Source organism: Colletotrichum spaethianum, assembly GCF_022836535.1.
Source record: "Colletotrichum spaethianum MAFF 239500 DNA, contig18, whole genome shotgun sequence".
Lineage (NCBI taxonomy): Eukaryota > Fungi > Ascomycota > Sordariomycetes > Glomerellales > Glomerellaceae > Colletotrichum > Colletotrichum spaethianum.
In genome coordinates, this window is record NW_026054788.1 from 2,182 (window position 1) to 25,596 (window position 23,415).

Genomic DNA, 23,415 nt, shown 5'->3' on the forward strand with positions numbered 1-23,415 from the left:
CAGGTGCATGGGTTAGCAACATATTGTTTCCTGGCGTTTCTGTAAGACTGACTGCTTCAAGTTTGCTCACGAGTACTCTCATCGCTGGAAGTGGTTACCAGCAGGTGTTCATTCATTATCAATGATCTGTCAACTCCACAAGCCTGGGTTCAGGTTCCAACCTCCACATACTGTCATGGATTTCGCAGACAAAGCCCGGAAGAAAAAAGGGATCATTCATAGAGTACTCGTCAGGCTGTGTGTTTCCAAATGGTTGCGTTTCCCCGAACCGTGTAGCTGGTTTCTCCGCGGTCCGATACGTGGCTTGCTTGAGTGATGTTACCTCTCCTGTGCCTGATCGTTGTACCATACTCTGCAACGAATATACATGAGGCACCAAAGAGAGGACAAGAAGATGAGAGGGGCTTGGTGACATGGATGGAACGCAATACTAGGCCCAAGGAAGCGCTGGCAACGTTGTCTATCCTACGTCAATATACCCACGTCTCCGGATCGTAGAGGCGGCTGCATGAGAGTTTCCCGTCGATCCGACGTTGCCCCAGAGACCGTAATCGGAGAAGGTCAGACAGCTTACTAGGCGGGGGTTTCACCCCTCTCCGTCGTTGTCTCTCCCGTGCTTCAGGCGGGATAGACAAGATACATGAGAGATAGGAAGATGACACATCACGCCGTGCGTGTGCGCAACTGCTGTCCATGTAGAATAAATCATACTCCAAGAACTATCACCGGCCATGGATGTTAACATTACCACAGTGGCCTGAAGAGATGCCAACGAACCAAGTCTGACCCCAATCATGGAGGCCAACAGCGTTTCATCACTCAGGGAAGTGTTGTATGCCCCGGGATAGCTTGCAACACCCAATGTCTGTCACTTCAATGTGTAGTCGAGCCACCGCGGTGTGCAGTTTCCATTCGACGGCATTACGACCGGATAATCGTACCAAAGGTTAACTGCATTTTACGCATATCGATAAGCATCGTTAATGTCCGGTAAACAGGTAACCGAAACCTGGCTAAGGTCTGCAGAAAACCGTAGTCGGGAGTATCATAATGTTGGTTATATCTCGTTTTACTGGAATTCGATATCGATGCAATCTGCAAGGCTTTGAGTGGGTTCATATTACTATGTCTGTTTAATCATGTACAACCACATCCGCTCCTCAGTTCCACCATGTCTATGTCATCTGCGACGCCTCATGCGTTCTTGTGAATGACGTCTACAACATTGTTTCTCGTCACCAAGCTATAATGTAAGAGTGACCTGAAGTCCTGCTGGTCCCTTTAAAGACCCGGCGGGGGCGGCACCTGCCATGCACATTAGCAATAATGATCTATTAGTTTCAAGTTCTCCATGAGCACTCACTGAGCCGTATGCTCCAGTGCCCGGAGGCGAGCCCGATGGAGGTGGTGGGGGAGCAGAGCTCGGAGGAGGTGGCGGCGGAGCTGCCTCGCTGGGCGGAGGTGGGGGGGATGCGGATGCTCCAGGGGGCGCGGGCGAGCCCTGCTGTTGTGCTTGTGCAGCGGCGTAATATTGTTGGTACATTTGAACGTAGGCAGCGTAACCACCATACGCTGCGTACGGGTCCTGTCCGCCGTAGTACTGCGCATACTGGGCAGCGTAGTCGGCTCCGGCAGCAGGGCTGTTAGAACCGCCAGGAGGAGCCGGGCTGGCCGATTGAGCAGCTCCGTGGCCGCCGCCATAGCCACCGTGACCACCTTGACCGCCGTGGCCTCCATGTCCAGAGTTGTAGCCACCACCGCCATGGCCGCCGTGGCCTTGATAACCACCGTGGCCGCCGCCGTGGCCGCCATCGTGACTGCGAGATCGGTCGCCATAGCCACCACCACCACCGTAGCTACGAGGCGGTCTGCTCTTGAACTCCTCGTATTGCTCCTTGACGTTCGCAATCAAGTCTTCGCAAAGCTCCTTTGCCTTCTCAACCATCTTAGGATCAGGCCCACTGTCTCATGTCAGTCATGGGCATTAGGGATGTTACATGTATGAACTTACGCCACGTGAAGGTACATGTCTTCGTCGCTCTCGCGGTTGGTGGCAGCCTCCAGGTACCCAGAACCACGGCCCTTGATCTGGACACGGCATTGGGTCTCCTGCTGAATGTGTTTGACGTAGGCACCTCCATGACCAACGACCTGAGCGCGAAGGTTGAATCCCGGGACGGATTCCAGGCCAATGGGGATCTTCTCCTCGGGCCATTTGCGCTACAAGATGTTAGAAGAGAAACTAGAAACCAGTTGGGTACATACTCGGCCGTATTCGTCTCTCTCGACTTGCTCTTGATCACGGCGACGGAAACGACGCTCGTCGACCAGCGCAGGGAGTTCCTGTTTCATGAGTTCCTCAATCTTGGCAACGGCTTGCTCAAGACCCGTCTTTGATGTACTTGTAACGTGCAGGTACAGAGGCGGATTCTATCAAGGCCGGTTAGTACGTGTTTCAGAGAACGGACATATGCAAACATACCGCGGCGGTAGCCATGCTCTTGTCGGGATAATAGTTTCCTCGGGTAGTAACATCTTGCAAAGTCAACCTTTGTTTCTAACACGACGTAAATATGGGAGATGTTGCGTACCAGCACCAGTCTCTTCTTTGATCTAAATCAAGCAAATGGAGTCAGCAGGTGCCAAAGAGGGGTGATCTGTGCGAGCTATCGTGCCAAGTAAGCAGGATGATCTCGACACAAATCTATGGATATGTAGGAAAGCGGAATGCGCCCAAGGCGAGGCCTGGGAGGGAACAATGATCAGTGGTTTTACACAGGAGTATTTACCATCTTCTGAGTCGACCCCTTGGTCAAGAGGTATCTGTTGCGAAGGTCGTTCACTTCAATGTCTTTGATGTAGTCGCCGTCGGCAATGTACATCTCGCCATTGATCGTGTTGGCCGGATCGGGCGATTGCGCACCGCCAGCCGGAGGAGTCGCAGTCTTGATCGGAGGAACATCGACGTGTTGAATGCCTTTCTTCGCTTGGAGCTGCGCATTGATTCTGGCGGCGGCGGCGGCTGAAACTCTACGTTAGCCACTGGGCTTGCTCTACAAAGTATACAGGACAATCCGTACCGGCAGCAGCAGCGGCATCCACGGGCGACTTCTTCGGCTCAGTCACGTGGTCGGCCGCCAAAGGGCTACGATCCCTCGCCGACTCCGAGCGCCTTGAAGGCGGCGATCGTGAGCGGCGGTCGAATCTCGACGCCTTGCGCGGCTCAGGTTCGGTTTGGTCGAAGCGCGAGCGCTTGGCGGAGCGTCGCTCGGTATCGTCCATGACGGCTGCGCGCGAATAGCAGTAACTCCGTGTACGATCGTTGCCGGGTGATTCGGATTGAATGTTGGCGTGCGTCTGGAGAATGCGCAAGCGCCTATGGTGTGATCAAGGGAAGTGAAAGGTTTAGGTAAATTTTGCCAGGCTTGAAGCTCTTCGTAGGTGGAGCCTTGCGGATGGCCAGGCCAGAATATAGTAGCATGGTCTGTGCGGCGAGACGGTCACATCCATCACGGACCTAGCGCCTCAGGTGTCAGATGTAGCTGCTTCTTTGGCCTGCACCAGCCACATGGTAGCATCGGAGCGAATATCGGTAGGAAGGTGCTGCGGGTGCGCATGACCGACCACCCGGCACCGTTTCACGGAGCATGCACCTTTCCAATGACTCCCAATTGACCTCGAATGTGGACTGGAGTATCGTCAATTCCACTTTAGAGTAGTTTGCGACGCATGTAGGCATGTAAGAAACCTTGCCTTGCTGTTGATACCAACCTATTTAGGTGTGAGAAGCTAAATCGGAAGCACCTAAGGATCTCACTTCCCTTTCGTCTCATGTTCCCTCTCTTTCACTGTACTTCGCCGCCGGGATATTCCAAGCTATTCTGCTCCTTTCGCGAAGCCTTTGCTAATGGATCATCTCGAGAACGTTTGTGAAGACAAAGTCATCACGGGTGGTGTCCGGTATGGTTGGTCGGATACATCGATGGAGCTCAAGTAAAGGTTGCGCTGCATGGCTCCAAAACTTTCCCTTAGGTTTTACGACTGAGATCAACTGAGACTTCGAGATTGACAAGCTCAAAGGTCGAGACGAGCAGTAATTGAATGGTTGCTGAGCAACAAATGTTTCCCGTTTCGACAATTCAGATGATCACCCTGGACACTGTCGAGAAATGATTGGTGAGCCTACATAGTAAGGCCGTTTTGAGAGCCTCTTCACCAAGTCGATGCATGGCCTGCAACCACCTTGTTCAATAGATGGCAATTACTTTGCAAATTGTACAGGCTAACGACTGGCACAGTGCAATGTGCAACCCCGCACCCTCCAATTCCGACCCCGCGATGCAGAGTCACTAAAAGTCCACTCGCTCGGTGAAAATCCTTGTCGGTAGCTGATCCGTGCCCCATCGCCCCTGCGAACGGCCAGCTCCCCTGCCTCCGACTTGCCTCCGAACAATCATCCCCCAATCTCCTCAAATTTTCCCAGTGGAACTTGACACAGACGGTGAGTCAGTTGGTTCTTATCTTTCCAGTTATTGACCCTCGAGCTCATCATACATCTACAGGTCTAGAGATCCGTCCTTCATCTGGTCAAGAGAGCAATTGGTTGTTCTCGCAATTGATCAGGAAAGATGGCGTCTCGCCGCCTCGTTTCCACCTCGCTATGGCGGGCAGCCGCCGCCCCGGCCCAAGCGACATCGCTCTCCGCCGCCGCACGATGGAGCTCAACCACCAGCTCGACCTCTGCCATCGCCTACAAGGCTCTTCGACGCCGTTCGGCGCCTCTGCCCGTGAGCGACAGCCCGCCCGCCTGGTCCGCCCAGGCCGCTGTCTCCAACATCCTCTACGACATGCCCTCCCCATCGTCGCAGCCCCCGAAGCGTCATATCCTCAACTGCCTCGTCCAGAACGAGCCCGGTGTGCTGTCCCGCGTTTCCGGCATTCTCGCCGCTCGCGGCTTCAACATCGACTCGCTTGTTGTCTGCAGCACCGAGGTCGATGACCTGTCGCGCATGACCATCGTCCTGACCGGCCAGGATGGCGTTGTCGAGCAGGCCAGACGCCAATTGGAAGACCTCGTCCCCGTCTGGGCTGTCCTGGACTACACCAATGCCGCTCTGGTTCAGCGCGAGCTCCTGCTGGCCAAGATCAACATTCTGGGACCCGAGTACTTCGAGGAGCTGCTCGCTCACCACCGTGAAATGACGGCCGCCGACCCTGATGGCGAACATGCCCCTGAGGCCGAGCAGCAGTCGTTGGAGGAGGTCGCCAAGGACTTCCACCCCAGCAAGCTTGCTGTCAGTCAGGCCCTGCGCCACAAGCACGAGCATCTCAAGTCTATCACCTACTTCGCTCACCAGTTTGGAGGCAAGGTTTTGGACATCAGCACCAACAGCTGCATCGTGGAAGTGTAAGTCAGGCCCTCTGGTGACCGAAACCGTTCGCATACTGACTATGACGCAGCTCCGCCAAGCCGTCCAGGATCGACTCTTTCCTGAAGCTCATCGGACCTTTCGGTATCCTCGAGTCCGCCCGTACTGGTCTTATGGCCCTGCCCCGCTCGCCGTTGTACGGACCCAACGAGGAGACGATTCTGAAGGAGGCAGATGAGGTTGTTGATGCTAGCCAGCTTCCTCCCGGTTAAGCGGTTTTGTATGTAAAGAATATCCGGCGTTGGTAAAAAGGGGGTATTGCCATCTTTCAATGCTACCAAGTTGCTATTCAATCTGTACCAATTTTTTTGCCAAGAAAGAAACGCCTCGCCTTTTTTCGTTTTGCAGTGATTCTTTTGAACGCCAGTACATGTGCCATTAGATCTTGCCCTTGTTAACAACAAATCCCTCGAGGGCAGCTTTTTGATTGTTAGCGTAACTAGTCTGCTGAGGGACTGGGGGCACACTTACAAACAGCAGCCCACAGACGGTTTTCCGCCTCAGGGAAAACCAAGGAGCGAGGGCTGTAGAAGACCTCGTCGGCAACCTCCTCGGGGTGACGGGGCAGGCAGTGCATAAACTTCCAGCCCTCGTTAGCACCGCCGCGCTTGGCCAGCTCGTTGGTGATCTGGTAGCCAGCAAAGGCCTTGAGACGCTTCTGGGTCTCGGCCTCCTGGCCCATAGACACCCAGGTGTCAGTAACCAAGATGTCGGCGTTTTTGATCGCATCCTCGGGCACGGTGGTCTCGCTGAGCTTGCCGGGAGAGGCAACGCCGTGAGCCGCAGAGGCAATGACAGCCTTCATGGCGTCAGGAATGCCATAGCCGGTGGGGGAGGCCACGGCGATGTCGACGCCCATCTTGACGCAACCAATGGCCAGGTCAAAGAGGACGTTGTTCGAGTCACCAATCCAAGCAACCTTGAGTCCCTTCAGGCCAAGATCGGCCTTGTCTGAGGTGGCGGAGGCTGGGAAAGCTTCGTGAATGGTCAAAAAGTCTGCAATGATTTGCAGAGGGTGGTAGTCATCAGACAGAGCGTTGATTACGGGCACGCTCGAGTCCTTGGCGAGACCGGCGACGTCAGAGTGAGGACCGACGCGAGCAACCATGCAGGAAGTCATGGAAGAGATCACTTTCGAGGTGTCGTAAAGAGATTCGTTGACCTAAATGAGTGTGAGCCGAATGTATCCAATGTAGTGAGAGCTTCGGTCTACATACCCCAAGCTGGATGTCGTCCTTGCCCAGAAACATGGGATGGCCACCCATTAGAGCCACAGCAGCCTCCGTTGACACACGAGTGCGGGTGCTCCGCTTGCTAAACATCATGGCAACCGTCTTGCCTGTCAGGCTCGCGGCGAGCGCCTGGGGAACGTTGCCGGACTTGACGGCGGACTTATTTGACGCGGCATTGCGGACGAGGGTAGCAAACTCGGCGGGACTCAGGTCGGCAATAGACATCAGATGGCGCGGGCCGGTTGACTGTGAGTAGGCGCGGCTCTGGACGCCGTTGAGAGCTTGACGAGTCACTCGGAAGGCTGTTTGCTTCATGCTGGGCAACTCAATGGTCCGGGTTTGGAGAAACAAGACTTGAGGATTGAGACTGCTGTCGGAAGAACGAGGTTGCTTAATTGAGTGCTTGAGGGCTTTTGCTGAAAACAAGACGAGCAAATTGCAATGCTCACTGAGTCACAGTGGTGGTCAATGGATGTGTAGCGAGAGCTGGTCGAGTCACAGATGGATGGCTTCAAGTGAGGCGATAAGGACTGGGCCCTCCACAAACTCCCATGCCCCAAGCAGCAAACTCAACGGTCGATCTCACCGCTTTACACCGAAAATTTCAGAGTTGGAGCGAGCACAAGACCTTGTAACTTCAGCGCGCTGCAGAGCATTGAATGCAATGTCAGTGGGTGCTACAGGCGGGGGGGGGCCAGCTGCAGGAGCCCAGACCGGTTCGGTGCGAACGCCGTAACCGGAACATGCCAATGTGCATTGTGGACCTGTGGTACTTCGGCCGCCTGTCTCTCCACTGCAGCGATGGCACACTGGCGGCTGCGTGCCTGGGAAGCAGGATGGAATAGGGGTGGCCCGTGCCCACCACCCCCGGGCGGCCCTGCCAGGCACTCAAGCACATGGAGGGAAGATCATCCCCAGCCATCCACTCAGTGCAAGTCGGCCCTGCTGACCAGATCTCGCCTTATTGGTTTCAGCTGACCTCCACCCCAGCATCCTCAACTGCCCAGCCCGCCCTAGGATTAACCAAGTTACTTGACATCATCACCATTACGAATCCCGACCATTTGGGTTCTCGGGGCACCATCGGAAACTTGTACACCTTTTCTCTGCATCACTTCCCTCTGTACGCTTTTCTCTGTTTCACAACCGTCCTCGTTCTCGACCGGCGATGACGGACTTCTCCCTACTCTAATCCGACAACCCACCCCGCCAATTGCCATTACGATACCCCTCTATTCCACTATGGCCGAAGACGAAGAGAGATCGCCACTGCTGGCGCCCAAGGGCAAAGGAAGGGCGGAAGACGATTCTTTGCTGTCCGAGTCGGCGCCTCTGCTTTCCAGCTCGACTGCGACTCCCCGATACGATGGCGAGCAGGACAACCCCGAAACGTCTCGCGCGCCATCCCTGGCCTCGAACCCCCCAAAGAAAAAGAGCTCTATACGATGGGCGTCTCTTATTTCGATATCCGTGTTGATTGTATTGGTCATCGGCATCATGGCTGGCTGCTTTTTTGTGCCTTCGGCTGTTCAAGAGTACGCCAAGCAGGCTGCAGTCGTGGAGCCGACGAATCTTGCCCTCGAGTCCATCACTGCCAACGGCGTGCGAGCACGTGTCCAGGCGAATTTCAGACTCGACGGCTCGCGGGTGCAAGATACAACATCCCGAAGGATCGGAAAGTTCACGACGTGGATTGTGAGGCAGCTGGGGACGGAGAAGACCAAGGTCGGCGTCTATTTGCCGGAATACGACGGCGCATTGCTTGGCACCGCCGTGGTGCCGCCACTCACCATCAGTATTGTCAATGGCCAGACCACTGCTATTGACTTCGTCGCTGAATTGTCGCCTGGCGACGCCGAAGCTTATCGAAAGATTGCCAACGAGTGGCTGGACGGAAAACTCGATCAGCTCAGAGTGCTTGGAAAAGCCGACATCCCACTCAAGTCCGGAATCTTCCCGCTTGGCACCCACCCAGTCAGCGAAGTTTTGGTTTTTGAAGGTCAATCACTCTACCGCTCCTTCGCTTCCTTGTATTTTGGAGAGAAAGCACTGCTTTGAATATCATTATGCAATCATTCACCTCATTCTTTCTGAAGCTCGAGACTAATGCCTCACATAGCGAACCAAATCCCTACGCTGCCGCAGTACAACATCTCGCGACTTAATTTCCGAGATGTACCAGACAGGGATGGGCAGCGTACCGCAGTTGGTGCCGACGTTTCCATCACGGCGTACAACGAGTTTCCAGTCAGCCTTGACGTGCCCGAACTTGGTTTCGAGGTTCTTGTCCCCAACTGTAATTCCTTCGAGCCCTACATCCTCCTCGCGGACGCCACCACCAAGCCTCTCGCTATCAAGCCGCGGAGCGTTGTGACTGTCAATGTTTCGGGCATCATCCGAGAACTTCCCAAGTCCCTGACACGGGTTTGTCCTAACTCCAAGTCGTCGCCTCTGGACAAGTTCCTGGAGCAGTACATGCACGGCGAGGCTGCCACCGTCTACGTCCGGGGCCGGAAAATGCCCGATTCAGACACGCCTCACTGGGTTGGGGACATTTTGTCTGAGATCACTGTGCCTGTGCCCTTCCCGGGACAGGGGTTCGACAATCTCATCAAGAGCTTCTCTCTCACTGATGTGAATTTCCAACTCCCTGACCCAATGGCGGATCCCGATGACCCGGATGGAGCTCCCAAGGTTTCTGGCACGGTAGAGGTACTCGCCAGCCTGCCGAAAGAGATGAATTTTGACATCAACGTCACGGACTTGCGGGCCACGGCAGACGTGATGTATCAGCACAAGAAGCTTGGCGAGCTTAACCTTGACAAGTGGCAACCCGCGAATTCGACAAAGGTAGAAGGCACCGAGAAGCACGAACCACTCCTGAAGATTATGTCTCGAGTCGTCGATGCTCCCCTTAACATCACCGACGGCGACGTTTTGACGGACGTGATGCAGAGACTCCTTTTCGGCGGCAAGGAGGTCTTGTTGGACGTCAAGGCCGGTGTTGACATCCGCGTCAAGACGGCTCTTGGAAACTTGGTTCTGAAGGATGTCCCTGCAGAGGGCAAAATCCCAGTAAAACGTCCGTACTAAATCTGACACTGTTCGTCTTATCGTGGGTTGATTTCTTTTGTCCCTGCTCACTAAGAGGGACTGGCGGATCACCATGGCTTACACTGGTGTAGCTTTACCTGGCGACACTTTGGGCAATATTCGCCCGCAAGTTGGAGATGTCAAGATCATCAGTACCTCTTCGTCGTCAATGACAATTGAGGCTTTGGTCAACATCACGAATCCGACACCGTACACAGCCACTGTGCCGTATGTTAATATTCACATTGTGAGGGACGGCTTCGTACTGGGTAGTGCAACCGCGGAGAACATGAAGGTTGTTAGGGGCATGAACACGAACTTAGTCGTCAAGGCAGCATGGGATCCCGCGGCTGGCGGCGAAGCTAGCCGAAAGGCTGGCAGCGACATGATATCGGAATACTTGTCGGGTCGCAACATTACCATAGACGTCAAGACTCACCGAGGAACCATACCGGCTGCACCCCTCATTGGCGAGGGCCTATCCAAGTTGAACATCAGCATTGCCGCTCCTAAGCTGGACCTTCCAGGAGAAGGCGAAAAGAAGGGGCACTTCATCAGAGACGCGACTTTTCATTTGCTGTCTTCCACAGCGACGTTTACTCTGGTATCCCCTCTACGATATAACACCATCTATGTCGACTGGATCAATGCTACCGCACTTTACAACCATACAGAGCCGGTTGGACGAATTGTCTACGACCTACCATTTGCGGCGCCTCCCGGAACATCTGTCACACCTAAGTTGCCCGTAGACTGGTCTATGGGATCCGTGGGCTACGACGCCGTGAAGAAGGCGCTTGGAGGAGCCCTGAAGCTTGACGCAAGTGCGAATGTCACGGTCCGAATTGGTAATTGGAAGGATACGGTCTGGTATGAGGGTCAGGGAATTGGGGCGAGTATTCGTTTGTAAACGGCTATTGGGTTCGGCGTTGTTGGGTCATTATTGGGTTTGGGCGGCAGTCGTAAACGCCTTGCGCGCAAAACGACCTGAAAATACAGTCACGAAAACATGTGTCTGAGTACAAAGCATAGAACAGCCTCATGGCTTTGTGATTACATGAAGAGACTCACTTTAGTCAGATACCTCGTTTATCAGTATAACACGTGATGGGAACAGAGTATTCACTAACTCCGCCGATCTAGAGGAGGAGGTCATGGGACTGGAATGTTCCTCGTTTCTAAGATGAGAAGCGTTCGATGTGTAACTGGTTTAGTGGTGGATTGCCAAGTCTGGGGGTTTGACTCTACCTGATGCCATAGGCAGCTTATGTTCCTGTCATCTTCCCTATAGAATATTCAGTGTAAATGAACACCATTAGACGCTCTGCGAATTTTCCTGGACGATAGCGATTCTATTCTCATCCCTTGGGAAGTTCGTGGGTTCGGGTACATGGCATTCGGTCTTGTTGCTTGGTGTGCTGGCATTAGATGGGCTTCCCCGAGAACACAGGATTCTTACTTGGAAATCCCATCAATTTGACGAGTACTTTGTATGGGTAAAGAGCTTGAAAGAAGAGAAGAAAAACCCCGATAACGGGCCATAAGACGAGGCGAGCTGGACTTCGAGATGCCGCCCATCTGGCGTTCACACGAGCCTGCAATCACAGTGCGCTGGGACAGTGTCGGGATCGTCCCCTTGGCCCCGAGGGTCCCACTGTTGCCGAGAACCTGTTCCAAGATCACTCGCTCATCTCCCCGTTGCGCGTTGACTTCGCCTTCAATTAGGATCTACCATTTTCACATTCTGGTACGGTCAAAGTTCCGGAAAAGGTCAAGCAGCTGTTCCATGATAGACCGCGCCGTTCAGGTCCACCGACGTCCACAACCAACTGGCACAAAAAGTCACCTACGGTTCGCCACTGCCCGTGCCATCTGACCACCTCCACCTAACGACCCGAAGCACGTACGCTCTATTTCCATCCCACCCGCCCGCGCGCGCGCCATTCTCCCACTCAGAAATGGCCAACTTCAAAGGCAACTTCTCGCCCTACGCCCCACGCCGCCGCCGTTCCCCGCTTGTGGTCCTCACCTGGGTCGCAGTCTGGCTTACCGTCCTGACGCTGACGTGGTGGTTCACGACCGGGCGGTCTGCCGGCATATCAGCGGCGGACAGGGAGTTTGCGGACGCCGTGATCAAGGGCAAGGAGATCCCCCCCGAAGCTGGTGCTTGATTCCCATGGTCTCTTGGTTTTTTTCCTTTCTTTTTCTTTCTCTTTCTCTCTGGATGAGTTCATTTGAATTTATGGCGCCGTACTGGTCTGGACACTGTCTTCAACCTGTTTCCTTCTTTATTCGCGTTGTCTCGGAGACTGGGACAATTGGAAAGCGCGCCCTGCCGAGGAACCCACGGAGAGCACCGCCGTCAGGAGACCGAAGACGCATCCGTCCGACGAGGACGGGCGAGAATGCTGATGGAACGTGTGGCGCTACGGGGATCGGGCCTGCCAGCAGGGAAACCTCACGATGGTGACGTCGGGAAACAAATTGTCAAGGACCCTATTCGCCCCTTGACACACCTCGGGCTTGGAATAAAACCCATTTGTGTTACGTTGGTGGTGTAAAATTGTTTTCTAAAACATGAAGGATCGATCGTGGAGCGGGAAGGTTGACCGTGAAGAAGGGGTGATGAGGTTAAAGGGGACGCTGGAATGCAATTCGGCCGGCAGAGAGACGGTGTTTTCTGGAGATTAAGGTCGCCCAGGAGGATCTATTGGCATTCAAGGGAGACTCAGACCATGGGCATGAGACGGAGGTGAAGGGGAACAACGCAAGGCGTATCGCAATCATGAACACACGCTTCTTCGTCTCTTTGCAAAAGGGAATGACATAACATGGGCGTTTCGAAGCCAGAGCGAAAAGGGAGGGTAGAGCGTGTGTGAGGTATCGACAAAGTCCTCAATATTTCATTTCTTTTCTCCCTCCCCTCCCCCACCTCCTTTTCCAACTCACTGTTTTTTTGAGAGAGAGACAATGTTCGACCGGACCTGAAGATCGCACGTGTACTGTTCTCCTACTTTAGTCCACCGCTGTCCTCTAGCTTCGCCTAAACCAAGCCAACGCCACATGGCAAAATAGGGTCCTTTGTCCGAACCGCACCGACTCCAGGATTAGCAGGACTCGCCACGTACAGCTCAGCGGCGCCGCGCGTGGCCAAAAGGTAGTAAGGGACGAAGCGTTTACAAAAGCCTCGGAGCCTCGAAGCCTCGAAGCCTCAAAGAGCGGGTGGGAGACCAAACGCGGCTAGAGGGAAAGCTATTGCCCGTCTGTACCTGAACTGGTCGCGCCGGAGAGTGATACCAGAACGTGTTGTGATGCTGGCGAGCAGCTCTTAAGGTACACATTCAGTCATCTCTTCCATTCACGGGAACTACACTCACCATCATCTCAGCATTGATACCTCGCGGTCTGAAAACACGCCTGGCCTAGCCATCACGGACAGGGCTCCACACCAAACTTTCTCAATCCCGGGTCAGAGACCCGAATCACGCATAACACACAATGAACGGCACCAGCACCGCAAGGCCGGTATCGATGCTCAACTTCAAGGCTGCACACTCGGACATCTTCGCACATGGCGCCCGCGGGTCGCCGGCAGCAGGAATGGAACACGAGCTTCACGGGAACGTTGTACGGGACATTATCAAAAAGCGGCGGGATCAGAGACGCGCACGGCTGCAGCAGCGGTGCCGGACGCACAGCAACGACGCGACGCCGACAACACCAGCATCGACGAGCCGCAGCGTCACGCCCCTGAAGCGGCAGCCGAGCCAGAGCAGCAGCAAGGCCGATAGCCCGTTCTCCTCTACCTCGTCCGAGTTCTCGTCCGAGTTGTCATCTGAATACTCGTCTGAATACTCGTCGGATTTTTCGCCCTGCGTCTCTCCGCTGATGGAGGACCTCATGTTAGAGATCAAGGACGCAATTCAGAGCAGCGGCACGCACCCCGAGCCCGGCTTGTCGCCGAGGCGGACGGCGTCGGCATTCGACATGGACGACATATTTGAGTTGATCGAGGAGGCACAGAGGGAATATGAGAGCCTGAGTGACGAATCACCTGCGCCGCAACGGAGAGACGAGCCGCCTCGACCGCCTCGGTGGAGCTGGGAGAGCCTGCTGGATCATTCGTAATAGCAAAAGAGAGCCACTCGGCTTTGACCAGATGACTCGCTGAAACGCGAAGAATCGTCTCGACCTTTGCTGTGAAGGAAAGGGGGGTATGCAAGGGAGCTTGGAGTACGACTTGTACTCTGGCCTTTGGGGGGATGGAAATCAAAAAGAGAGCGTCACCAAACCAACCGGGTGTCTGAAGAATTGTGCGTTGTGTCAGCATGGAAGAAACTTCATCAATTTGGATTGTACATATTAAAGGGTCTGCACCTTTTTTCCTGGTCCCCAACCTTCAACCTTGATAGCCTTTATTGTAATCGAACACCGGCCTGCCGCTTCGCCGATGATGAACTCATGTTTGCGTTTTCGCTCGCGTCAAAGGTCGGCTTGGCCTCGCGTCGCTTCTCCTCCTCAATCTTCTTCAGCAGCTTGTCGGTCTTGCCCTTGCCGCTGCCCTTGCCGTGGAACTGGTGACTCATGTGCTTGAAGGCCTCTTTCTGGTCGAGGGACCGGCCGTGGTCATCCACGTACTTGAGCTCCACGTTGGGCTTGTAGTGCTTCTTGAAGAGCTCGTCGACGACGCGGGACTGCTGCAGTTCCCGGTGGGCGTTGGCCTGTCGAGCGCGCTCCTCCCTGTCCCTGGTGGACATGGCGTCCAGTCGACCGCTGTTCCTGTCACGCTCGCGCTGCGATCTGGCTCGCTCTTCTTGCTCCCGCTCAATGCGTCTCTTCTCTGCCAAGAACTCGGCCTTCTGGCGCTCGCTCATGTTCAGCTCGGCACCGTGAGCATCCTTGAGAATGCCACGTTCTCTCAATAACGCCAACGTTGAGCCCATTCCCGTGTTGATGGTCTTCTCCTCGTCAACTCCCGTCGCCGCAATATCAGTGGAGGCTTCTCTGGCTCTGTCTTCTGAAACCTCGCGGGTATCGTCACCCATCGGATGGTCTTCGTCGCCCGACTCGGCATCCATGGCCGTGACGGGCTCTACTGACACGGATTTCGGCCTCTTCGGTTTGCGTTCTTCTTCCTCTTCTGGCTTCTTCAGATTGGACACAAACTCTGAAATCTCGTCGATCACTACGCCGCCCGTTTGAGCCTCGCCTGGCTCGTCTGCTTGTTCTCTTAGTTGCCGAGCAATGTCTTCGGGGCGGGCCCTCTTTCTCTTCTTTAGAGCGTTTTTGCGCTGGATGGCCAATGACGCCTGCAAATCTTCGTCATCGACAAAAGTGTCGTCCTCAACTTTGCGCTTCTTCTTGACAACGGCTGCGCCGGAGTCAAGATCCATCATGTCGTCGTTGGCTGGTGTTGTGTCGACGGGGAAAATGTCATCCTCATCAACAGGCTTCTGCCGAGTTGACTTGGACTTCTTCTTCTTGGGCTTCTTGACCTTGATCTCTGAGATGTCGAGATAATCTGAAGTGGGCGCATCCTCTGGTGAAGAAATTAGCGAGGTTCCATTTCTATCAGGTTCGGCTGGGCAGTACTTACGAATGACATCGAGGTCGATGTTCTGCAGCTTCTTCGACTTCTCCGGCGCCCCTAAGATGTCGCCCAGTTCTGCAATCGCACCAGACCCGTCGAGGGTGAACTTCTTGCCCTTCTTGCCGTAGATCTCGTCGTCGTACTGAGCCAAGATGCCACGCTCTGCCCCTTCGTCTGCTGCAGCAAACACGTCGTACGCTGGCTTCTTCTTTTTGAGATCCAGCCGTTCTTGCAGCTGCTCCCTGGCCTTGAGGTCCATATTTTCGAGCTCGTCGCCCTCCTCTTCATTTTGATCGATGGTGGCGTCTTTGAGGGTCAGAATCTGCTCATCACCATCGAGAAAGTTGTCGAGTTCGTGCGCAACCTTCACACCGGCCAGGTCCTTTGACGTGTACTCAACAGCCGCCAGCGCAGCAGCTTCGGCGGCAGCCTGTTCCTCTTCCAGCTTCCTCGCCTTCTCGATGGCTTTTTGTCGCTTCTTTTGAGCCTTTAGCCACGCCTTCGCATCCACGTCGGCTTCCTCTGCTTCGCCTAGACCCTTGCCCTCGAGGATTGCGTGGCGCTGCGCAGCCTCTCGTTCCCTTTTCGCAGCGGCGGCTCGCTCCTCTCGTTTGCGCTTGGCGGCTTCAGCGTCGCGGACTTTCTGGTAGTTGTCGTATGCTTGCGCCGAGCGGCTCTCGAGGGTACTCGGCGCATCCTCATCATCTGAAGCGGAGTTGTCACGTTGCGTTTCAACTGGAGCGGCGCCGGGCACTGGCAACGGCTTCATGCCCAGCGAAACGCGGATGCGATTCGTCTCCTCGATGGTTGCGGCGTCCATCTTGGCGGGTTTTCGGGTAACGGATGGAATACTAATGGTCGATACGTCGGGTCGGCAGTGAGTCGTATCGAGATGATGTGGTTTCGAAGATGGCGATTCGTGAGCTGCAGTTACAAAAGTTGTTGCGCAAACAAGGTTGGAGTTGCTGGTGCAATGGCGATAGCAGGCCCCATCCTTTCGTGGCCAACCAGAAAAGTTATGCGGCTCATGGCACTGTGCCAGGGTAGTCTCCACCAACAAGCTGGAAAGCTTAGCTAAGCGAGGGTGGGTCTTTGATTTACTACATATCGCAGCCTTGCGAAAATTCTCTTCTCGATTTTCTTTTCTCTCTTCAACAAACACGGGTCTGTGCCCAGCGATCCTCTGCTCCCACGGGAGTTCAGAGTCGAACGCTGAGGCAGCTCGATCACTCAAGGAGCCATCAAATTTCATGATGTCAATCTTCCGATCGACAGATCCAAGAGAGACCGGTCTTTAGGAAGCCATGTTCGCCGTAAAAAGCTTGAGCGTGGTGGAATATCGCACTGGGGACGTCATATTCCGTACCCTTTTTCCGAGATCGTCGATCTTTGAGGTTAGGGAAAACCATGACTTGCCCACATACTTTCACTCGGGGAATAACTTGTATTTTTGTTGCTGTAAAGGGTCCTTGTTGCGCCGCGCGTCGAGCGATTCGCAGCTTCCTTTTTCGTGCCTTGCCCGGCGCGAAAACATTGGTCATACAGGCTCTCGACGCGATCCCCACGAGTGCTTCGGAATACTGTTCGCGCTTACCTGGTTTGGCAACCACGTCGTATTATGGTTCGTTGCGTGCCGGTCAGAATAATAAGCCCGTCCGTGTATTTGCGCAAGTAAGCTTGCTGTTCACGATGCGGCAGGAGAGTCTTCGTGAAAAATCGTCCCAAGTGGGGACCATCCCTACCTGACATGGCATGTGAAAATTTTGGGTTGACGTCGAGACGAGCTGTGAATTTCTCCACGGTCTCTCTCTCGGCGCATCCCGTGCCTGGCGCCTGTCATCTTATGCCTACCATCCCACGATGCATATTGCTCCTGCGTCACGGTGCCCACCCCTTTCCTTGCTTCGCTTCTAGATGGCATCAAGGTTTGTCGGTTGCGGCGCAGAGTCCCCATTCTGGGTATCCCGGCCGGCCCTGTCAACGTGCGGGGTGCATCCGTGTGATCTGGGGAAGCTATTGGCGTCGTCCGGCCCGATATCAACAGGAGACTCCGCCGTACCATCCATCACGCATCACACACTTTGGTCAACGCTACTGCACGGTAGTAAATGAGCAATGATGCTCGGCCTTGGAGAGTAATGTATTCCGCTTCGTGATGATGAGCTGATGGTATCATGCCACCAACAAACTAGTGCTGTCCGTCTGCGTCCAACCCAACCATAAACTGCTCAGGTGGAATAGTGTCAGGCGTCCCAATTCATACAAAGCTTCCAGAGACCGCTTTGAAGCAATCCAAAACAATGCTACCGGTCTTTCCCCCAAGTCCATCTCATACTAGTGTGGGAATGCAAGACACAGGCCGTCCTGTTTTGAGCCGTGTTTGGCCCCCCAGCCATGTTGGACGTGTCTTGGTCACTCGATCAGCTTAAGCCGCGGGACGGAGAGTGCGGGGAACGCTTAAACCTCCTCCACCTAGGCAACCCCAACCTCGATGCGGCCCTCGCATCAAAACCACCAATAACACCTGCAGTTCCTGGCGGATAGGACCGACACATCACGTACCTAATTAATCTGCTTGCCGAAGACATTATACAACCCCTGTCACTATCCTTGGCCCCTGAAGGAGACCCTAAGCTGACTTTCCCAAAAGACGAGTTGACTGAATCACGGCGGCCTGCACGGCACTGCTTGAGCCGGGGCCAGTGTTACCCTCCCTTCGCGACACTGCTCGACATCCTCTGAGTGGTAATCGCCGGCGTTGGTTTCACTCGTTGCTGAAGGGAAGACCAAGAGAGACGGCGACGTCCTACGAAGGGTGAGCGGAGGGAAAACCACAATAGGATTGGGGAAGTCGTGGGACTAGTTTGACGATTCGACCGAGTTCTGTTACTGTTGAGCCGACGTAGCCCCAGTATCCAGAGTGTGACGAGGGACATCTTAGACATCAAGGGTCTAATGCAGATCAACTTGACAGCTCGGTGATACTCTAGCATTCGGGCCTTCGAGGCACATCGCTTCGAGCCACCCTGGACGGTTACCTCATTTCCAAGCCTCTTTGAGGATATATAAGTCACCATGGTTTACCTCCAGCATGTTATGTCAGGAGCACTGGCATCCAACACCACCGAGCATCTCACACAGCCCATCATGAAGCTGCTCACCTCCGCTCTCCTGCTCGGCTCGCTTGCCACTCAGACCATCTTTGGCTACCCAGGAGCTCAGATCGTCAAGCGAGATGTTGACTCCTTCATTTCTACTGAGACCCCCATCGCCCTCAGGGAGTTACTCTGCAACATCGGACCGAACGGCTGCCATGCCCAAGGTGTGAGCTCCGGTATTGTTATTGCTTCTCCGGACAAAGTAGACCCTCCGTGTAAGTTAACACTTATCCTTATCATATCAACATATGAGCACTGCCCATATCTACGTGGCATTTGAAAAAGTAGCTTTGTCAATCAGAGACCATTGCTGACGTGTGGCAGATTTCTACACTTGGACCAGAGGTATTTCTCGCTCAACCCTTATCCAGGTTCTCTCTGGGCTTAGAAGCAGAAACTAAGTGAGATCCAGACTCCGGTCTTGTCTTCAAGGCTATTGTAGACATCTTTACAAACAGCTATGACGCAAATCTCCAGACCAACATTCAGAACTACATCGCTGCTCAGGCTCGTCTTCAGGGGGTTTCGAACCCTTCGGGAGGTCTTGGCGACGGCCAGGGTCTTGGCGAGCCCAAGTTCGAGGTAGACTTGAGGGCTTATACTGGTGATTGGGGTAAGACAAACATCTGTTCTTGCAATTCCGGGCTAAGCTGATCACCGATGCAGGGCGACCTCAGAGGGACGGCCCGGCGTTGCGAGCGGTTGCCATCATCGGTTACGCCAAGTGGCTGGTGGCTAATGGCTACTCTTCCACTGCCTCGTCGGTCTTGTGGCCCGTTATCCGCAACGACCTGAACTACGTTGCCCAGTACTGGTAAGACACTTTAAGGTAGTGTTTATTGGCACCTCTAATATGTTGCCAGGAACCAGACCGGCTTCGATCTCTGGGAGGAGGTTCAGGGGAGCTCCTTCTTCACTGTCGCCAGTCAGCACCGCGGTATGTATTCCTGAACTCTGGTAATGGACAGGACTAATATTACATTGCAGCACTTGTTGAGGGTAGTGCGTTGGCTCGCTCGCTGGGTCTGTCTTGCAACGCTTGCGATGCCGTTGCACCCCAGGTTCTTTGCTTCTTGGGTAGATTCTGGAATCCTGCTGGCAACTATATGGTGGCCAACAGTGAGTCAACGGCTTACACATATTCCACATGAAAACTATGAACGCTAACACTCTGTGAAGTCAACGGAAACGGAAGATCTGGTCGTGATGCCAACGTCATCCTCGCTTCCATCCACAACTTCGACCCCGCCGCGGCCTGCGACGCAGCAACCTTCCAACCATGCAGTGACAAGGCTTTGGCTAGCCACAAGGTTGTCGTGGACTCGTTCCGCACCATTTATGTACTCAACAACGGAATCGCGCAATCTGCAGCCATCGCGGTGGGAAGATATCCTGAGGATAGCTACTACGGTGGCAATCCTTGGTACCTCAACACCCTCGCCGCCGCCGAGCAGCTGTACGACGCCCTTTACGTCTGGAAGCAGCAAGGGTCCATCACCGTCACTCAAACCTCCCTTGCCTTCTTCCGTGATCGTCTTGGCTCCGTCGCTCCTGGGACCTACGCCTCCGGCTCATCGACCTACACTTCTCTCATCAACGCTGTGAGCGCCTATGCCGACGGATTCATGAACATCGTCGCGACCTACGCCCAGACCAACGGCTCGCTTGCCGAGCAGTTCTCGCGCAGCAATGGCCAGCCTCTGTCGGCCGATGATCTGACCTGGTCCTATGCCGCGTTCCTCACCGCCGCTCAACGTCGTGCCAATGTTATCCCCAAGGGCTGGGTGGGCTCCGCGACATCTGTCCCAGGCACTTGCCAGGCCACCTCCATTGCCGGATCCTACTCCAGCGTCACAGCGGTCTCTTTTCCCGCCAACCAGACACCCCAGACCAACGTGCCCACCAGTACGCGTAACACGGCGACTCCAACTGCCACTGGCTGCCCAATTGCGAGCTCCGTGCTCGTCACCTTCAATGCCCGTGTCGTGACGCAGTTCGGACAGACTGTCAAGCTTGTTGGTAACATTCCTTCGCTCGGAAACTGGAACCCAAGCAACGCTGTCACTTTGAGCGCTTCGGGATACACCTCTGCCAACCCCGTCTGGTCTGTGACAGTTGAGCTGCCGGCCGGTCAGGCTATTCAGTACAAGTACATCAACGTCGCCAGCAGCGGCACGGTTACTTGGGAGAACGACCCCAACCGCAGCTATACCGTCCCGTCGTCTTGCGCGACCTCGGCCACCAAGTCTGACTCTTGGCAGGGCTAGACGTTTCAGGAGTTTGAAGGACCTCTGAGATTAACAATCTTTCACCTTGTTCGGGTTTGCTTCCATGGTGGATCTGGTGGAAACGAGCGAAGCACATATTCCATAATTCTTGTACATATTTGCTGAATATTTAGTTGACGATATGCATGGCTACTCAAGACTGCCCAGAAGCCCGCTTCTCCAACTCCGTGATGATGGTATCGACAGTCCACTCCAAAGTAGTCTCCATATCAATATCGAGCCCCTTGCCAACTTGCGCCTTGATATTCTTCTCGCTCAGGACTTCTTCATTCAACTCACCCTCTACGTTACCATCCTTGAAAAGCCACGCATGGGACTCCACGTAGTTAGGCCAGACAATCTTGTCAACATATCCAGGAGGGTCCTGCCAGAAGCCCTCCAAAGTGACATAGCCGTCGCGCGCTTCACGACGCTGGGTTGCCTTGGCACGGCTTACCAAAAGAAATAGTTTAATGTCGATAAGCTTCATCGTGGTCTCCATCTCCTTGCAGTAGAGCAGGAACCCATCAAAGAGGCACACGTTGAGCTTACCTTCGGTGAAGATGGCGTGCCCTGGGTTTCCAGGCTGGAGCCAGGCTTCGATCTTTGCCTTGACGGCTTCGATCTTGGCGTCAGAGACGGGGCATCTACCGACAGAGTTTTTATCTTCTTTGGAGTCCACGAAGGGCTGGTAGGCCTTGTGTAAGTAACGAAGCGACGAATTGCACATGTCCGCGACGGCGGCTTACCGGAAACGTCCCCTTCTCACGGATGTGAGTAAGGGCTCTCTCCATATCTGGGATGGAGATTGCTTCTGGGCAATCCCAGTCTAAGAGTCCATGTTTCGTCGGCAGCCTGGCTGAAGCGGTAAGTAACAGTCATATATGCTCGATCTTGAGCTTACTCACTCAGACTCTGCCTTGTAAAAGTCGTCTTCATGCAGTATGAAGGTATTAGGAAAGACGTCTCTAAGCAGACGAGCCAGTGTTGTCTTTCCGCTGGAAGAGCAGCCACTCAGCCCAACAACTACGGCGTTGTTCCCTGCCATCTTGAAGGTTCCTCCCGATGAACCTCTGATAAGAGTTTCTGTGAGCGAGTGAGTCTATTGTTTCGTCAAAAGAAGCAGGGTTGTAAGACAATAAAACACTCCTTTTTAAAATGGGTACTTACTGGTCTCGTCTGAGGGCGTGTCGTTTAGCCAAGATGTGAGCAAGCGGGAGAGAGTCAGAGCCAAGTCCTCATCTGAGATCCTCACATGCGGTACGGAGTACCTTAGCTCAGATCTCACCTTAGTTAACAAACCCCACCACTTACCCCTCCCTGGTCCAGAGGTCAACCGGTGGAGACATCTTCCGCTGAAGGGCCCCCGACAGCAGTGGTCCAGGGGGTTTCAGCCACATCCAGACGGGTCAAGACAGGGCCATGCAAGCCCCTGACGTGCGTCATCTGGCAAGGCACAGCGCTGTTCCACGACGCGAGCAAAGAGGCAAGCAAACCCGATATCTCCAAAAATCCCATTCCCACAAAAAGTCGCAGTTCGTCCCAACTCTTCCGGCCGCTGCATCTTACACTCGTGTCGCCGTTGTACAGCGACTCTTGACCCAACTTCTTCAATCCAGCCTGAAGCCTTCCCAAGTCTCAAAAACACTCACCCGCAATGGCCTCCGACGCAGTAGTTCTTTCGACTTCCATCGTCGCCCTTATGACGGGCTTCATGCTTGGCGTCTACTCAATCCGCGGCTACCTCATCTCCCCTGAGCTGCGCGCCGAGGCCCGCGCCAACATAGATGATCCTGTTGAGAGCGACGAGTCCGACATTGACGATGACGATACCGTTCTTGACCACGCGCCCAATTGGGCCAATGGCGTGGCCGCCGACCGCCGCGACGGCCTGCGCCAGCGCAACACTGCATCCTCTGGGAAGCCTGCCTCTTCCAAGAAGCCCAACCCCGACTCTGTGCCACTCGCCGACTCCAACGAGGAGTGTAAGCTCGTCCTCGTCGTCCGGACGGATCTGGGCATGACTAAGGGTACGTTTGCTCTCTATGCAACTGCCAACTCCTGAGAACCTATCCCTGCTAACGCACTCGCTACAGGCAAGATGGCAGCGCAAGCATCACACGCGACACTCGCATGCTACAAGTCTCTCTCGCGCGCCGCGGCGAAAGACCCATCATCCCCGGCGGCCAACATCCTCAAGCGCTGGGAGCGCCTCGGCCAGGCCAAGATCGCGGTGCAGATCAAGAATCAGGACGAGATGCTCGAGCTCATGGGCAAGGCGCGGAGCCTGGGCGTCACATCCGAGGTCATCGCCGACGCCGGCCGCACGCAGATCGAGGCTGGCAGCCTGACGGTGCTCGGTGTCGGTCCCGCCCCCCGGAGCCTCGTTGACCAGATCACGGGCCACTTGAAGCTGTTGTAGAGAGGAAAAGGGTGTATTTTGCGCTCGACGTGGATATGGATAAATTGTCATGGAACATAGAATTCTGGGAACATACACGAAATGGAGCGTAACGGCGTAAGGTATATAAAAGTAGGCGATGGACTTGAGTGTGTATTTCTCTTTACATGTGGACATGAGGTACGTCCCCAAATGATAATCAAAAGTCAACGCTGAAGATGTGTTGAGTCGAAACTTGATGTGAA

At 54.5% G+C, this 23,415-nt stretch overlaps 12 protein-coding genes across 12 annotated transcripts; 8 read left to right on the plus strand and 4 right to left on the minus strand.

The window, feature by feature from the left end:
• Window positions 1–2,007: 2,007 nt before the first annotated feature.
• On the minus strand, window positions 2,008–3,282 carry ColSpa_07094 (uncharacterized protein; the record flags this gene model as incomplete). Its single annotated transcript, XM_049273306.1, has 5 exons — window positions 2,008–2,220; window positions 2,266–2,430; window positions 2,483–2,557; window positions 2,790–3,022; window positions 3,081–3,282. 5 exons carry the CDS (start codon window positions 3,280–3,282, stop codon window positions 2,008–2,010), a joined length of 888 nt encoding a protein of 295 aa, XP_049129263.1.
• Window positions 3,283–4,628: 1,346 nt separating this feature from the next.
• ColSpa_07095 (acetolactate synthase small subunit, mitochondrial) lies at window positions 4,629–5,641 on the plus strand (the record flags this gene model as incomplete). The annotated part of the gene is made up of 2 exons (XM_049273307.1): window positions 4,629–5,407; window positions 5,461–5,641. 2 exons carry the CDS (start codon window positions 4,629–4,631, stop codon window positions 5,639–5,641), a joined length of 960 nt encoding a protein of 319 aa, XP_049129264.1.
• A 166-nt stretch (window positions 5,642–5,807) lies between these two features.
• Window positions 5,808–6,976, minus strand: ColSpa_07096 (ornithine carbamoyltransferase, mitochondrial; the record flags this gene model as incomplete). Its single annotated transcript, XM_049273308.1, has 3 exons — window positions 5,808–5,848; window positions 5,901–6,591; window positions 6,647–6,976. The coding sequence occupies 3 exons, from the start codon at window positions 6,974–6,976 to the stop codon at window positions 5,808–5,810; spliced, it is 1,062 nt and encodes a 353-aa protein (XP_049129265.1).
• Window positions 6,977–7,903: 927 nt separating this feature from the next.
• Window positions 7,904–8,719, plus strand: ColSpa_07097 (uncharacterized protein; the record flags this gene model as incomplete). The annotated part of the gene is made up of 1 exon (XM_049273309.1): window positions 7,904–8,719. The coding sequence occupies one exon, from the start codon at window positions 7,904–7,906 to the stop codon at window positions 8,717–8,719; it is 816 nt and encodes a 271-aa protein (XP_049129266.1).
• A 48-nt stretch (window positions 8,720–8,767) lies between these two features.
• On the plus strand, window positions 8,768–9,754 carry ColSpa_07098 (uncharacterized protein; the record flags this gene model as incomplete). Its single annotated transcript, XM_049273310.1, has 1 exon — window positions 8,768–9,754. The coding sequence occupies one exon, from the start codon at window positions 8,768–8,770 to the stop codon at window positions 9,752–9,754; it is 987 nt and encodes a 328-aa protein (XP_049129267.1).
• Window positions 9,755–9,827: 73 nt separating this feature from the next.
• ColSpa_07099 (uncharacterized protein) lies at window positions 9,828–10,664 on the plus strand (the record flags this gene model as incomplete). Its single annotated transcript, XM_049273311.1, has 1 exon — window positions 9,828–10,664. One exon carries the CDS (start codon window positions 9,828–9,830, stop codon window positions 10,662–10,664), a length of 837 nt encoding a protein of 278 aa, XP_049129268.1.
• A 1,048-nt stretch (window positions 10,665–11,712) lies between these two features.
• ColSpa_07100 (uncharacterized protein) lies at window positions 11,713–11,925 on the plus strand (the record flags this gene model as incomplete). Its single annotated transcript, XM_049273312.1, has 1 exon — window positions 11,713–11,925. The coding sequence occupies one exon, from the start codon at window positions 11,713–11,715 to the stop codon at window positions 11,923–11,925; it is 213 nt and encodes a 70-aa protein (XP_049129269.1).
• Window positions 11,926–13,252: 1,327 nt separating this feature from the next.
• On the plus strand, window positions 13,253–13,882 carry ColSpa_07101 (uncharacterized protein; the record flags this gene model as incomplete). The annotated part of the gene is made up of 1 exon (XM_049273313.1): window positions 13,253–13,882. One exon carries the CDS (start codon window positions 13,253–13,255, stop codon window positions 13,880–13,882), a length of 630 nt encoding a protein of 209 aa, XP_049129270.1.
• A 287-nt stretch (window positions 13,883–14,169) lies between these two features.
• ColSpa_07102 (U5 small nuclear ribonucleoprotein) lies at window positions 14,170–16,164 on the minus strand (the record flags this gene model as incomplete). Its single annotated transcript, XM_049273314.1, has 2 exons — window positions 14,170–15,293; window positions 15,351–16,164. The coding sequence occupies 2 exons, from the start codon at window positions 16,162–16,164 to the stop codon at window positions 14,170–14,172; spliced, it is 1,938 nt and encodes a 645-aa protein (XP_049129271.1).
• Window positions 16,165–18,419: 2,255 nt separating this feature from the next.
• ColSpa_07103 (glucoamylase) lies at window positions 18,420–20,769 on the plus strand (the record flags this gene model as incomplete). Its single annotated transcript, XM_049273315.1, has 6 exons — window positions 18,420–18,717; window positions 18,915–19,115; window positions 19,169–19,316; window positions 19,366–19,439; window positions 19,490–19,621; window positions 19,682–20,769. The coding sequence occupies 6 exons, from the start codon at window positions 18,420–18,422 to the stop codon at window positions 20,767–20,769; spliced, it is 1,941 nt and encodes a 646-aa protein (XP_049129272.1).
• A 154-nt stretch (window positions 20,770–20,923) lies between these two features.
• On the minus strand, window positions 20,924–21,563 carry ColSpa_07104 (nicotinamide riboside kinase; the record flags this gene model as incomplete). Its single annotated transcript, XM_049273316.1, has 2 exons — window positions 20,924–21,457; window positions 21,519–21,563. The coding sequence occupies 2 exons, from the start codon at window positions 21,561–21,563 to the stop codon at window positions 20,924–20,926; spliced, it is 579 nt and encodes a 192-aa protein (XP_049129273.1).
• An 863-nt stretch (window positions 21,564–22,426) lies between these two features.
• ColSpa_07105 (peptidyl-tRNA hydrolase 2) lies at window positions 22,427–23,191 on the plus strand (the record flags this gene model as incomplete). Its single annotated transcript, XM_049273317.1, has 2 exons — window positions 22,427–22,799; window positions 22,866–23,191. 2 exons carry the CDS (start codon window positions 22,427–22,429, stop codon window positions 23,189–23,191), a joined length of 699 nt encoding a protein of 232 aa, XP_049129274.1.
• Window positions 23,192–23,415: the final 224 nt, after the last annotated feature.